This window comes from Pocillopora verrucosa, chromosome 12, assembly GCF_036669915.1.
Source record: "Pocillopora verrucosa isolate sample1 chromosome 12, ASM3666991v2, whole genome shotgun sequence".
NCBI classification, from domain to species: domain Eukaryota; kingdom Metazoa; phylum Cnidaria; class Anthozoa; order Scleractinia; family Pocilloporidae; genus Pocillopora; species Pocillopora verrucosa.
In genome coordinates, this window is record NC_089323.1 from 2397617 (window position 1) to 2413702 (window position 16086).

The 16086-nt window shown below is 40.4% G+C and overlaps 1 protein-coding gene and 1 pseudogene across 1 annotated transcript; both read right to left on the reverse strand.

Annotated features, from left to right (window-relative positions):
• Positions 1-138: 138 nt before the first annotated feature.
• On the reverse strand, positions 139-3321 carry LOC131783241 (uncharacterized; annotated as a pseudogene).
• A 9243-nt stretch (positions 3322-12564) lies between these two features.
• Positions 12565-15877, reverse strand: LOC136277371 (uncharacterized). The gene is made up of 3 exons (XM_066159400.1): positions 15841-15877; positions 13401-13916; positions 12565-13286 (listed from the first exon to the last, which is right to left on the reverse strand). The coding sequence occupies exons 1-3, from the start codon at positions 15875-15877 to the stop codon at positions 12565-12567; spliced, it is 1275 nt and encodes a 424-aa protein (XP_066015497.1).
• Between the last annotated feature and the right edge of the window lie 209 nt (positions 15878-16086).

A 16086-nucleotide genomic window follows, 5' to 3' on the forward strand; every position in this document is an offset into this window, starting at 1 on the left:
CTGAGGTGTGTCTGGATGTTTTCCCCGAATAGTCTCTAATGTCAAGAGCACGCTGTTTGGACTCAAGTTCTGACAAAAAGTCGCGTGGGGCATGTTGGGTTACTTCGAGAGAAAAGTAACTATCGTCTAGCTCTAATTTCAAGAGCAAGCTGAAAAGACTGATAAAGAGAGTCTCTGAAAAGAGGATTCAAATAGGAACTTTAATCGCAGATAGCTTGGATAATCTGGATTGTCCAACAGCTCGAAAAGGCTACTTTCTATTGATTCCTTGAAGGTATCTAAAAATTGACTCGGCTGAGCATTATCTTCAGTAATGGAGGAACACAACAGTTTCATGGCCAAAGGTACGAACCCGCAGATTTTCGCAATTTTTGAGCCGTCAGACGCGGTCGCTTTAGGAAGTAATCCGCCGACTAAGGTTTGAGAGAAGGACTCGTATAATGGCCCTATTCTTACTGCTTGATGGCCTTCAAAATGCACATTCATAAATTCAAGAGATTCCCTTGTGGTAAGAAGAAATGTTAAACTTTTGAATTGACTAAGAATGACTTCCAGAAGGTTGATGAAATCCTCCTTCACATTGGGTGCTCCACTTTCGAGTAATTCATCGGCATTGTCAAGAATAATCACAAATTCACCTGAAATGTCTCTTAGAAAGAGAAAAAGTTCTTCTATGGACATCTGCTGAGGAATTTGACCTCCTGTGGAGTGTCTTCCAAAGAAGCTCAGAAGCTGCGTGGTCAGATCGACCTTTGAAAGAAGCCCTCTCATGGAGAAGAAGTATATGAAAAATCCACCAGTTTGAAGTCGATGTCCGACTTCAGTTGCCACAGAAGTCTTACCAAAACCAGGCGAGCCCCATACCGACACGATCCGGGAACGTTTGGAAGTTAAGTGACTGCTGATGTCTTCACTTTCTCTCTGACGGCCAGTGAAGTGTGGAACCTTTGAAGGAAGATTTGATGGTGGAAGGAATGGCCTTGAATCTTAAAAGAAGCAAATTGATGCAATTATGAAAGAGCTCATGTAGGTAGTTTGAAGAGAAAAATAACAATGATAATAAATAGTACATTTTACTGTACCATTAAAAATGTGGAAATCATGTTTTAGGGACACAGCTTTAATCAAGAGCTTCTTGCTCTTTCCGTGAGGTTGTAATCTTAACAACATCCCACAAGAGTCACGATGCCGGTAAATATAGTGGCTGCGGCTTACTTCTTAAACAAATTGTTTTAAAATAAAAGATAACAGATAGTTTAAGGTGATATTCTGATTATAGAATAAATTCATCTTAGGGAAGAAGACAGGATTTTCAAGACATGTACGAAGCACTTTTGCGAAAAGTGGAAGTTGCCCCGTTGAACTATTATTACTAGAGTAAAGAACAGAAGCGCTGCTATTTCTTTTCAGTTCCTCCCGGCCAAACTAATGGTTATAAGACTGCCATATTACATCTTAAATTGTTGTTAGTCAAAAAATTCTATAAAGCTTTTAATCGGTTTATACCTGTTTGATCTTCATCCATGTTAAGTTTCAAATCATCTATTTCTCCCTTCAACAAAGCGAGGTCATCAACTTTTTCTTTTATCGCATTCCCCTGTGCTATTAATTTGTCGACACCTGATTTCACTTCTTCGAGACACTCGACACCTGATCTTAGTTCTTCGAGCCACTCGATGTATGATCTGGTCTCCTGTCTAAGACTTTCTTCCAATTTGCGAACTTCTTTGGTGGGAAAGTCAGACTCTGTTAGTCCACCGATGGCATCAATGGGATCTGTTATGATTCCAAGAGCTTTGAATGCTTCTTTAGCAAGCTTCACGTATTGGTCAAAAGGTGGTTTATCAATCTCTTACCTGTCTGCGTGACAAAGGGAGTTTCGTAAAAGTCGAAGCTGATCAATCGCAAGAGCGAAGGTTTCGGCGGTATTTCCACTTGGACTCACAACAGATGGATGTAACTTTCCGGGAGGTACTTTATGGTGCCTTACGTACATTTCACTGAGTGTCTTGTAATGACCTTTGCTATCTGGCGTAGCGAAGGACCTTGCATAGATGGTGGCCTGGAACAGAGCGGTACAATCCCATTCTTCATAGGAGATGTGTGTAGGAACTTTGCTTTTTCCACCTTCTTCAGCGAGAAACAAATTTCTTACTACCGTGGAGTTATCCCACAGGTGATATCCGGGACGATGTCCAAATCTATTGTCCCACATGGATTTGAACGTCTGACGCAAAGCAGTGGCGAACTCATTGAGTACAACTGAGGCAAATTTGAAGTAATTCAGCTGCTCGTTTGTAAAAGGCTCTAAAGCCATTCTCGGCGTTAGCACTGGAGACAGCTATCCTCGACCTAAATCCTGAGAAAGATTCAATTTGTTGAAGCATAGATACATATAAAGTGAAATTAAACAGCGATTGATATATGTGAGAGGAAAAGGTAAAATATTCTTTCGTCATGCTATTCTCGTTTTAATAAATACTTAATCGCACATGCGCACTGGCTCTATCAATTGCGCATAACGGCATGGATACGGAAAGTGGCTACACAGCTAAATTGACTTGAGAAAAGGTGAAAACTCATCTCTAATTAGAATAAAGATTTACGCTTTGAATCTGCTTTCTGTTTGGATGCCAAGTCCCAGCACTTTGTTATTGAAACTAAAAGATTTCTCCCTCGAGGTTCAACCGAAACAATCATATCTTATTACAATGCGGAAACCGAGAAATCGAAGATTGTGACGCTATAGGATGAATGTGCATCTTAGAACTTAAAGTCCTTCAAAAATATTTTCACGTTTGACATCATAATATCACGGTATTTTAATTTACATGTTTATGAGATTTAAAAACTCTTTCAAGTTTTCAAAGTATTAACTTCCAACAAGATATTCTAAATGAATGGGATTGCAAACTTGCATGGCATGAACAACAAGCACGAAGAAACAAATTATTGCGCAATTGATGATAACAGGAAATTGAAGGGTACAAAAGATTGCGTTTTAATTTCTGCTAAAAGCGGCTCAAAACGTTCGTTAATAAACCTTTCGCTGTTCATTTGGAGAAAATACGCATTCATTTGTTTGAAAAGGCGAACAATTGCGTGAAGTTACATTCCTAAGCGACAAAAAGCGATCATCTGCGCGTAAATCAGATTCTCCCTACTGCGCTTTACCGTGACTTCTGGCCGTCCAAACTTTGTCACCGGATTCGTCGACATGAAGAACTTAAGGTGTAGTTGAAGAAAACTGTTACTCACCTACCTCGAATTTCAAGTTAGAGTGAGAAATATCATGATGGCAGACACACAAACTGATTATCTGAATGATTATTGCACGAACTGCGAGAAAGCAACTCGAAATTTATCCGGAGAGTGGTTGTGTTATGACTTGCTATTCATACCACACGGAAATTTTAAACTGACCCTTTATAAGCTAAATGCCTAAGCGCCTTAATGAGGGAAATTCCCTTTTTAATCTGGAAAATACACTCAGCATTGCTCAATTTCCTTTTTGAAATAAACATGGCCCCCCTGAACAATGCTTTTCAAAACACGCGATAGAGCAGGAATAACTTCTTTTTCGTCCATAGCGCTCACCTAACGCTTACTTCTGCTTGCTTGAAAGATGCACACAAAAAAAAAAAAAAAACAGAATGGACGACTCACAAACACGCCTGTTCTTCAAAATTCCCTGACTTAGTCTTAACAGAAATAACAACTACTTTCTTCAAAGTTCCGTCACAGGATTGTGTTGCTGACTCGGTTCGTTTTCTTAACCAAGATATTTCGTTTAATACTGTGGGTGCTAGTCTCATGACATGTGCTTTGATGGTTTCCTGTCTCAGGCTGTCGGCTTGTTTTATTTACGATAAACGAGCGTGAGTAATTTACTGTTCACTCAGCTGACAATGGTACATTTTTGAAACGAGTAACATTGCAGACAAGATTTATTTCATCGTATTTTCCGGTCGTAAATGAGAAACAATGCTTGAGTGTAGGGCTCATAACAAGACGTTTCTTGTTACGTCGGTTTACAACATGTTTCTGTTATTATTCATTTCCGCTGGAAGTCATACTTAGGGACTGGAATGTGCTATATTTACTGTTCAATGTTAATTGTAATCATCCCTGAAGATGTCTTAGCTAGAGACAAAACGTGTCGGAAAAAATAACCAAAAGTCACAATGCCAGGTAGTCTTTCTTTGTGTTGCTCACTAGTCTCCGTTTAAAAAAGATAAAGAAAGGATAAATCTTATACATTTCGGAACGTGGAAGAAGAGTTTCGTTCACGAAACTAGATGAAGACCTCCCATAATACATGACAACACTTTGCCCTTATGTCACGCTCACTCCAGAACCGATGGGCTTGAGGTCAAAGTGACATACACCGGACAAAATCTTAAGTTAGATGCTGTTCGGCTTGGACTAAAAAATATTTCTATAAGTAACAGACTCGATAATGGTCATGAGAAAAAAAGTGATTTATTTTATTTTTACCGCCGTTTGGCATGGCATGCAATTTACCTGTGGCTCTGAATACAGATACACGCGATCCGTCGCGTTTCGATAATTTAACCGTTTTAGAGAAAGTATTTGCTTTTCTCAATTCGTATTTCATAGTCTCTAAATGGCGGCTTGTACCAAAATGGAACAAATCTTTTTTTGTCCGCTCGTTAGCAGCTGGACAGCGAGGGCGAAGTTGTAACTTTCAGGTCTTAAAGTCCTACCAATTGTAGTTTAAATCGTATTTTAACAGAAATACATCATTTGTAATAAAGTTCAAGCCCTTTCCTGAGCTGACCGATATCCTGTTGCGGGATATACACAAGCTCCAAAGGGTCGTGTATTCCGTGTGTCGGTAGGTTTCCGAAAATCCATCCCACGAGCCATCAACTCCCCCCTGCCCTCAAGAAACTAAACGCAACGACAGTAGCAATGTCATTGTCATAACAGCACTGCAACGAGATAATTAAAGGAACACAAGTATTACGGAATTAGATGGTAGCGAATCCAAGTGCTGTGCGAAAGTCGATGCACACGAAATATTCATTTATATCACTTATGTCAGTTATTCGCCATCAGTGAGCGCAATGGGTCACATGGCAACGCCGCACTTAAACTAAAGAAGGGTTTTCTCTATTAAAATCCCTATTTGAGATTAACTTGAATCAGATGACTATAAACTGAGTCGTTTTCCGTTTGACCGGCTCGACGATGATGTCCTTTGCCTTTGCAATCTCTGAGGAAAGGAGCAGTTTGCAGTGGAACTGTCGGATGACTTCTAGGGGAAAAAATCATCGTGCCTCGTGATACAGCTGATTATTTCGTTAAAAGTTAGCTTCTGGTTTGCTAAGAAAATTACTCTACAGCAACGAAACTCTAGAGCATTAACCAAGGGGAACCTTTGCCGCACTTAAATGGTAAAAAATAACATGTTATGTAAAAAGAAACGAACACAGCTACCCATTATTACCATAGATTTCGCCGTAGAAAAAAAAAACACAAAGGCAATTAACTAATTATACAGTAACGATAGTTCTTTGTTTTAATCTTGACCTGAACACCGCAGACGAGAAACTGTCTTTGTCAGTCCTCGTCGAAATCTTCGTTGGCACGCAGCTGATGCAGCTTGTAAAGAAAAAATATTCTCACATCTTTTATGTCCTTAACATGAGGTGCATGTCCTAAAATTTTAACGAGAAAAATTGTTACGTGCTGAGACAGGATCTGAGGTGTGGGGACTGATTTATTTTTTTCATATTTTAGAGTCAGCGTAAAGTTGTCATTCTGACTACCCTCACACGATATATTCAATGCGAAAAATTTATTTAGGATGGGTCAGTCAGTCTTCTAATATTCGCATCCTGATACAATCGTAACATGTGCACCCTGAAACTAGGGGTTTTACAAAAGGAATTTGCGCTACGCCAGATACGAAAAACCACTAAAAACCACTCTTTAGATGTGGCCAAAAATGTGTGGAAACGTATTCCTCATCTAATGCAGTAGCACGATACCCTAAGGAAAGAGTAAACTAACTTGGTTACACTTTTAATCACAAAGAAAAATCAATGATTGTAATGATATTTACAGGGAGTTGAAATACCAAAATTACGACAAATACTAAAACGAAAGTGGTCAAAAATAAGACTGACCGACTCAGAATGACTAAATTCTCCCGCAAAACGCTTGAATAATCCGAAAATTCCACGACGCCACACAAACCTCTCCAACGTGCCATCAGCATATTAATTTCTGACTCATTCGTTTCCATGTCAATCAAACGTCAGAAATGACATATTCTGACTATACTTACACGAGACATTCAATGTGAAAAGTTTATTTAGGACGAGTCAGTCAGTCTTCTAGTATACGCATCCTGATAGTGATAAAGAAAGGCAAAAAAGGAAAACAAACCAAAAGGGGGAGGCAAACAAAGAGCATGAATGAGGAAATTTAAAATCTGAATTGAGTCGAATCGATGAGAATACAACAGAGAAGTCACACTCGCCGGGACTGCGGGTGTAAGGACTCTGAACAGGAAACAAATGGTGAATAAAACAGCAATAACAAGACATTCCCAGCGACAGGTCGAATGTTCTTAACACTACCGGGATGTGCATTTTATCCAGCCCTACATCACAGTGTCTCCGTAAGAGAAAAACAACGAGATGATAAAATTATCAAACAAAGCTCACACCTCTTGAGATTGCAGATCAAATATACCCCACCATTATGTTTGGATTCGGGAACCGGCGGCCTTCAACACAAACAAAACAAACACACCGAACATTACATGTAACAATATAACTACTTTCGTCTAAACAAACTAAGCATCCCCACGCATTGTGTCTCTTAGGCAGCGGCCAAACATGCACAAACGTATAGCTCCACCGAGGAGCGTTATTACAATACAGCCAAACCGCGCTGGGGGGGCTACACGGGCTTCAACCGAACATGGAACACCGGGGGTATATACAAAATAAATAGACAAAATCTCCCAAAATACACACTTTAACTGTAACCATAATATGTATTAAATAATCACAACTAACAATAGAAATGCAGTCAAGAAACGTAACCTTCAACACAACCTTCGATTAGTCGCGATTTGAATTACCATCGACACCTCAGGATACAACTGACTGGCAAGCCGAACAATAACCATTAGGGGACGTACAAAACTCAAAGAAGGGCAATAATTCTTATCTGCAAAATCAAGACGAAGCGCCAAACATCGTGACTTGAATGCCTTGGTACCGAACAATACGTTCTTTGCTTCACTCTTAATGTACAAATCCGATTTGTTGGGGTGAAACAGCCAGTCCCTTACAAAGAAATTTGAATGCGCACCATAGCTACATAGTAATGACCGAAAATATGCAGACTTCCACATAGTTACGATTAAAGAACCGAATGCCTTACAATCACTCATGTGACTCAACACTTTACCAACGAGTGTGGTAAGTGGGACAAGCCCGTCGTTTTCTGATGCCAAATTCTGCATCCACAGCTTCTGTGCCGGTTGGAGGAATCTGAAGTTGAATCTTGGCAATTTGGTGTTATAATGGCAAGCAAATCTGTCAATCGAATCTGGGTCCCAGCGCTCTTCAAGGAAAAGAAAAAAAATGTCATCGTGAACAGAGTAATCGTTAGAGTTAACTATCTTACTTACAAAATCTGCGTGGAATCACGATTGCGTGCCACCAAAGAAATATTCAAATAAATTTGACGACGGGAACATAAAAGAAAAATTTACCAGGAAATGTGTTGTAGCTCCTTTATCATGCTACAAACTTGAACGATTCTTACGACATTTTGTTTATCTGTGTTGGATATGGCGACCAGCTCCCTCCAGGTTGAAGATTTTAGAGATTCTTGGTCATGATGTAAGTGACACTTCCACAGCAAAGGGTCATCGAAATAATTTGAACGACAGTAGAAGCAATTTTCGAATTCTCTACATGGATGGAAGCTGACGCCTCTAAATCATGCCTTAAATCCAAGATAAGTCTCTTTTTATTCCGTTAGCTTCAACGGAAATACTCAATGACAATATCAGGAGGAGCGAATATTTCCTCAACGCGATTATCACATAAGAGCTCCGAAATAGCCTCAGCAACAAACCTCGTCTCTTCAGCTTCCCTTTAACGGAAACTTGTTGGACATCAGAGTGATAGTTACCAAACACCTGACGATTCAAGCTCATAGTTTTCGGAATCTTGGACAAGACCTTGACATGAAAGATTGTCCAAATCATATGAAGGGTTTATAACAGAAATGTCACACTTGCTTTGCTTGTCAACGAATGAATTCGTCAGTCATCTACAGTCAAGATTACCCCTTGTGAATCCAGAACGAGCGATCTGGCAGTATTCGGACCTCTAATGACCACATTTGCCACAAGCGAAGCAATTTTCTGGTCTCGACGGGCAATCAAGGAAGGAGCGACTGAGAAAGTATTGGCGATCAAGCTAGCCGCACCAGGAAATAAACCCAGAAATTCTATGGCTCGGCGGGGTAAAACGTGGAATCGATGGGGAAAAACTGAGGAAACTTGCCTAATGGTCTTTCTGGTGGAAGTAGACTTCAAAACTTTCTCAGCTCTCTCTTCAGCGCGACGTATATTCATCCCGTCATCTTCATTTTCTGCGAGCTCGTGCTGTGAATATTCTTCTACCGTTTTCCAATCAAATTCAGATTTATCTGCTAATAAGTTTAACTCTTGTCTAGCTAGCTGAGTCGCTTAATATAATTTAAGCGATCGACTTTTCCTTTAAGGAAGTGTCAGGAGCCGGTAAGGTGCGAAACGACCGATGCCCTAGCACGAGCGAAATGACCTCACAGTGTTATTCACAAAGCATCAATCCAAAATAGTGTCAGGCTTTTTTCGATATTCTGATTTGTTATCCAGATATCGGCATCTAAAGTTGAAGAAGCCATAAATATGCGAGGCGTGTTGCGTAAGTGGACACCACGGGACATATTTGAAATATCAAAATTTCCCGATACACTTTCCTTCGTCATTATTCCTGGAATGTTTTGGCGAAATTGGACGAAAATTGGTTAAATCTGTATACCCTATAAATTCTCTCAATGTGAAACAACTCGCGCCAGAAATCGCGCCACGCCAGGAGATTGTCTCGCCTCCTGAAACGGCAAACCAATGGGACAACGGAACCTCCTGATGTCGATGACGATTGATCAAGATTTTTCGGGAAAAGTAACCCATTGCAGATACGTTTTTTTTATCTCGATCGCTCAGTGGAGCGTTTAGGAGGACGATATAATCATGTGCAAAGTTGCCAAAGGCAAAGGAAAAAACCCGCGATAAAAATTGAAAGACCGGAAAATGAGCTGAGGAACAAGAGAACGGATCGACAAACCGCTTTCAAAATTACGATTTGTATCAAGGCTGGTACTTACATAAGTAACAAGAAACCTCGTTTTAAACATTACGTATGGCAAAGTTTGATTCGACGGTGACTTCTTTGTTTGAAATGTGGACGCCAGCGTGGAGCTCCGCCAGTACCAATCGCTCACTCTTAAGATATTTTTTTTCTTTTCTTGAAAGAATGGTACTATTTCTTTCTTCTTTGGGCCTGTTTTTTTTTTCTTCTTTTTTCATCAAGGAGTTTCTTCCGCTTTTAATTTTTCCATGGGCAAAGATTTTTCCATAAGCAAAGAGCCAAAAGATGAGCGGTTGCCGCAAAAATTCCCTCAGGGGACTCTCCCAGGTCGGAGATTATGACACCTTCCAGATTTATTAACTTTTATTTGAAAGTATGTTTTTCTAAATAACTCGGGTGCTTTTGAAGATTTCAGAAATTTTTTTAATATAAACGTTAGGTTAATTCAGTTTAGTCAAATAAAAGAAAAATCGATCTTTTCAGCCCCTAAGGGCGGGAAGTAACCTTAATACAAATTAGCCACTGATGAGGAATTACTGATATGCTTTCGACTCATCCGCACGTAGAATTTTTTGGTATATAATTATGATGTTGAAAACGGGCGTAGATCGAGTCTGAAAGGCTCGGTGGTGTACCCCTAAGCAAGGTTAGGGGAGTGCCTCACCTTCCCCTCACGCCCCCTGCCTTTCTCCCCCCCCCCCCCCCCTTCACTCCCTATGCCTAGAGACTCGATAAAGTCTTGTTTTTAACTAAATAACTTTAATGGTTTCCCTAGAGGAGTTTGAACAAAAAAAAAGCTGCGCTTTTCAGTAATTAGACTTAAAGTCATTAATCCCGTTAACACAGTTGCTCAGTATATCTCCTACCGCTTTACCGCGAGAAAGTACAAAGTTTATACAATCACTTTGTGAAGAGTTTATCCCTTATGTCAAAAGCACCTTGATGGAACTGAAGTGCTGACAAGTAGTCGTCTGAGGCATGTTGTTGATTTCCAAGAGTCCTTGCTGTGTCTGAGTGTACTTCCTCAAAGAGCCCAGCTCTTATTTCAAGAGCTTGCTGAAAGAACTAAAGTGCTAACGAGAAGTCGTCTAAGGCATGTTGTGCATGTCTGAGAGAAGAGCAACACTCAGCTGTGTCTAGGTGTTCTTCCTCAGAGAGTTCAACTCTTATTTCCAGAGCACGCTGCAAGGACAGTGCGCTCTTGACTTTATGTCAAGAGCGCACTGATGGGACTGAGGTACAGACGAGTAATTGTCTAAAGCATATTTTCGGTTACTCCTGGATTAAAAAACTCTGAGCTGTGTCTGGGTGTTCCTCCTCGAAGAGTTTAACCCTTATGTCAAGGACACGCTGATTGGGCTGAAGTGCTGACAAGTCGCCAGAGGCATGTTGGGTTTTTCAGATAGAAAAGTAACTTTGAGCTTTGTCTGGGTGTTCTTCCCCAGAGTGTTAACTCTTATTTTAAGAGCACGCTGTTTGGACTGAAGTATTGACAAAACGTCGCCTGAGCTATGTTGGGCTACTCGAGAGAAAAGTAACTTTTAGAAGTGTGTGGGTGTTCTTTACAGGAAAATTATGTTAACGGCACACTGATGGGACTGAAGTGCTGACGAGAAATTGCCTAAAGCATCTTGTGTTACTCCGATATTAGTGTAAATCTAAGCTGTGTCTAGATGTTCTTCCCCGAAGAGTTTAACTCTTATGTCATGAGTACGCTGAAAGGACTGAAGTGCTGACGAGAAATTGCATAAAGCACGTTGTATTACTCCGATATTAAAGTATCTCTGAGCTGTGTCGGGATGTTCTCCCCCTGAGAGTTTAAGTCTTATGTCAAGAGCAAGCTGATGGGACTGAAAAGCTGACGAGAAATTGCCTGAAGCTTATTGCTTTTCTGCGATAGAAAAGTAACTCTTGAGCTGTGTTTTGGTGTTCTTCGCCGAAGAGTTTAACTTTTATCTCAAGAGCACGCTGATGGGACTGAAAAGCTGACGAGAAATTGCCTGAAGCTTATTGCTCTTCTGCGATGGAAAAGTAACTCTTGAGCTGTCTTGGTGTTTTTCGCCGAAGAGTTTAACTTTTATCTCAAGAGCACGTTGATCGGACTGAAGTGCTGACAAAAAGTCGCCTGAGGCATGTTGGGTTATTCCGATAGAAAGGTAACTTTGAACTGTGTCTGAGTGTTCTTCCCCAAAGAGTTTAACTCTTATGTCAAGAGCACACTGTTTTGTCTGAAGTACTGACGAAAAACTGCCTAACGCACGTTGTGTTATTCCGATAGAAAAGTAACTCTGAGTTGTGTCTGGGTGTTTTTCTCCGATGAGTCTAGCTATTATGTCAAGAGCATGCTGATGGGACTGAAGGTGCTGACGAAAAATTGCCTGAAGCATGTTGTGTTACTCCGATAGAAAAGTAAACTCTGAGCTGTGTCTCGGTGTTCTTCTCCAAGGAGTTTAAGTATCATGTCAAGAGCACGCTGATCGGACTGAAGTTCTAACGATAAATTACCTAAAGCATCTTGTGTTACTCCAAGATTAAAGTAACTCTAACCTGTGTCTTGGTGTTCTTCACCGAAGAGTTAAACTTTTATGTCAACAGCACACTGAAAGGACTGAATTGCTCACAAAACGTCTCATGAGGCATACTGTGTTACTCCGAGATTAACGTAACCCTCAGCTGTGTCTGAGTGTTCTTCCCCGAAGAGTTTAAGTCTTATGTCAAGAGCATGCTGATCGGACTGTAGTGCTGAAAAAAAGTCTCCTGAGGCATGTTGTGTTACACCGAGATTAACGCAACTCTCAGCTGTGTCTGAGTGTTCTTCTCCGAAGTGTTTAACTCTTATGTTAAGAGCACGCTGTTGGAACTGAAGTCCTGACGAGAAATTGCCTAAAGGGTGTTGTGTTACTCAAAGATTAAAGTAACTCTGAGCTGTGTCTTGGTGTTCTTCGCCGAAGAGTTTAAGTCTTATGTCAAGAGCACGCTGACTGGACTGAACTGCTGACAAAAAGTCTCCTGAGGAATGTTGTGTTATTCCGAAATAAACGTAACTCTCAGCTGTGTCTGAGTGTTCTTCCCCAAAGAGTATCAGTCTTATGTTAAGAGCACGCTGTTGGGACTGAAGTGCTGACGAGAAATTGCCTAAAGCATGTTGTGTTCCTCAAAGATTAAAGTAACTCTGAGCTGTGTTTTGGTGTTCTTTGCCGAAGACTTTAAGCCTTTTATCAAGAGCACCCTGATGGGACTGAAGTGCTGACAAAAAGTCTCCTGAGGCATGCTGTGTTACTCCAAGAGTAACGTAACCCTCAGCTGTGTCTGAGTGTTCTTCCTCAAAGAGTTTAAGTCTTACTTCAAGAGCGCGCTGATGGGACTCGAGTGCTGACGAGAAATTGCCTAAAGCATGCTGTGTTACTTCAAGATCAAAGTAACTATGAGCTGTGCCTTGGTGTTCTTCGCTGAAGGGTTTAAGTTTTATGTCAAGGGAACGATGATGGGACTGAACTGCTGACAAAAAGTCTCCTGAGGAATGTTGTGTTACTCCGAGATTAACGTAACTCTCAGCCGTGTCTGAGTGTTCTTCCCCGAAGAGTTTAAGTCTTATGTTAAAAGCACTCCGTTGGGACTGAAGCGCTGACAAAAAGTCTCCTGAGGCATGTTGTGTTACTCCGACACTAACGTAACTCTGAGCTGTGTCTGGGTGTTCTTCCCCGAAGAGTTTATCTCTTATGTTAAGTGCACTCTGATGGGACTGAAGTGCTGACGAGAAATTTCCTAAAGCATGTTGTGTTACTCCAAGATTAAAGTAACTCTGAGCTGTGTCTGGGTGTTCTTCCCCGAAGAGTTTACTTCTTATGTGAAGAGCATGCTGATGGGACTGAAGTGCTGGCGAGAAATTGCCGAAAGCATGTTGTGTTATTTTAAGATTAATATACCTCTGAGCGGTGTCTTCGTGTTATTCGCCGAAGAGTTTAAGTCTTATGTCAAGAGCACGCTGACTGGATTGAAGTGCTGACAAAAAGTCTCCTGAGGCATGTTGTGTTACTCCGAGATTAACGTAACTCTGAGTTGTGTCTGCGTGTTCTTTTCCGAAGAGTTTAGCTCCTATGTCAAGAGCATGCTGTTTGGACCGAAGCGCTGAAAAAAAGTCTCCTGATGCATGCTGTGTTCCTCCGACATTAACGTAACTCTCAGCTGTGTCTGAGTGTCCTTCCCCGAAGAGTTTAAGTCTTATTTCAAGAGCACGCTGTTGGGACTGAAGTGCTGACGAGAAATTGCCTAAAGCATGTTGTGTTACTCCAAGATTAATGTCACTCTGAGCTGTATCTTGGTTTTCTTTTCCGAAGAGTTTAAGTCTTATGTCAAAAGCACGCTGACTGGACTGAAGTGCTGACAAAAAGTCTCCTGAGGCATGTCGTGTTCTTCCGAGATTAACGTAACTCTCAGCTGTGTCTGAGTGTTCTTCTCGGAAGAGTTTAAGGCTTATTTCCAGAGCACGCTGATGGGACTGAAGTGCTGACGAGAAATTGCGTAAAGCATATAAGATTAAAGTAACTCTGAGCTGTGTCTTGGTGTTCTTCGCTGAAGAGTTTAAGTCTTATATCAAGGGAACGCTGATGGGACTGAAGTGCTGACAAAAAGTCTCCTGAGGAATGTTGTGTTACTCGGAGATTAACGTAGCTCTCAGCTGTGTCTGAGTGTTCTGAGTGACAAGTGTTCAACCCAACATGCAATTTTAGATATCTTAAGCAAAATTCAAACTAATATTGATGCAAAGTTATTCTCTTGTGGTATTTTTATTGACCTAAAAAAGGCTTTTGATACGGTGGATCACTCAATCTTACTGCACAAATTATATCATTATGGAGTCAGAGGAATAATTAATAACTGGTTCTCTTCGTACTTGTTGAACAGGAACCAGTCGACTCAAATTGGTTCAACCGTGTCGAATATAGAAGAGATAGTTTGTGGTGTCCCTCAAGGGTCTGTACTTGGCCCCCTTCTCTTTTTGATTTATGTTAACGACATTTACCGTTGCTCCCAGATTTTTGAGTTTTACCTATTTGCTGACGATACTAACTTGCTTTATTCAAACAAAGATCTTAAGGATCTTGAAAAAGTTGTTAATGATGAACTCGCAAAAGTGGGTGACTGGTTGGACGCAAACAAACTTTCTCTTAACACTAGTAAATCTAACTTTGTTATTTTCCATCCTTACCAACGCAAATTGGACTACATAGTTCACTTGAAAATTTATAATAACGATCTTAAAAAAGTGTATCTCTAGAACAAAAAACTTTTGTGAAATATCTAGGAATTCTGATAGATAATAACCTCTCTTGGAAGTATCATATTGATTATATCTCATCTAAAGTTAGTAAAGGAATTGGTATAATTGCCAGGTTAAGACATCTTGTCCCATTTGCCACACTTCTTAACATCTACCGCTCCTTAATTGAACCCTATATCTCTTATGGTCTTATTGCCTGGGGACAAGCTGCTAACACTCATTTAAATAAGGTTCTCATTTTACAAAAACGTGCTCTACGACTAATGTATTTTGCGGATAGCAAATCTCATAGTGCCCCGCTATTTGTTAACTCCAGAATCTTACCAATAACTATGCTCTATTCTCATTTGGTTTCCTCTTTGATGCATGACATTGATAATCACCGTGCCCCGTCTAATATTTCTATGCTCTTTATCCACTCCGAGCAGGTTCATCACCATTTCACAAGATTCTCAGCAACGGCTAATCTGTACGTTAAAGCGTCTAGAACTAACCAACTTTTATTTTCTTTTGCTAGAATAGGTGTAAGATTGTGGAATAGCATCCCAAAAGAACTTCGTATTAAAAACAGAACCCCGTTTAAGCGTGAACTTAAAAATCGCCTGTTAAAACTTTTGGAAAATGAGGAGATGAATGTTGATATACGCTGCTCAGAAATTTGTAAATATCTCTTGATAAAGTAACTCTTCGTTTAAGTCTTGTTTCAATTGTATTATATATCTTGATAACTTTGCAATTGATTATTTAATTATTCAACGGACTTAATTTTATTTTATTTTATTTAACAATTGTATTTTTATTAATGATTATCTTTGTTTAATTGTATCGGTATGTGATCCTTAGCAGAGACAGCACTTGTTTTAGAAGGGTGGCCCGCCTAGAATAGCTTGCTAATTGCGGGTCACCTAGGACTGTGATAATATTGTATTGCTAACAAATAAAATTGAATTGGTGGGAATTGGTTCTTCCCCAAAGAGTTTAAGTCTTATGTTAAGGGCACGCTGTTGGGACTGAAGTGCTGAAGAGAAATTGCCTAAAGCATGTTGTGTAACTTCAAGATTAATGTAACTCTGGGCTGTGTCTTGGTGTTCTTCGCCGAGGGGTTTAACTGTTATGTCAAGAGCGTGCTGACTGGACTGAAGTGCTAACAAAAAGTCTCCTGAGGCATGCTGTGTTCCTCCGACATTAACGTACCTCTTAGCTGTGTCTGAGTACTCTTCCCCGAAGAGTTTAAGTCTTATTTCAAGAGCACACTGATGGGACTGAAGTGCTTACGAGAAATTGCCTAAAGCATGTTGCGTTACTTTAAGATTAAAGAAACTGTGAGCTGTGTCTTGGTGTTCTTCGCCGAAGAGTTTAACTTTTATGTCAAGAGCATGCTGATGGGACTGAAGT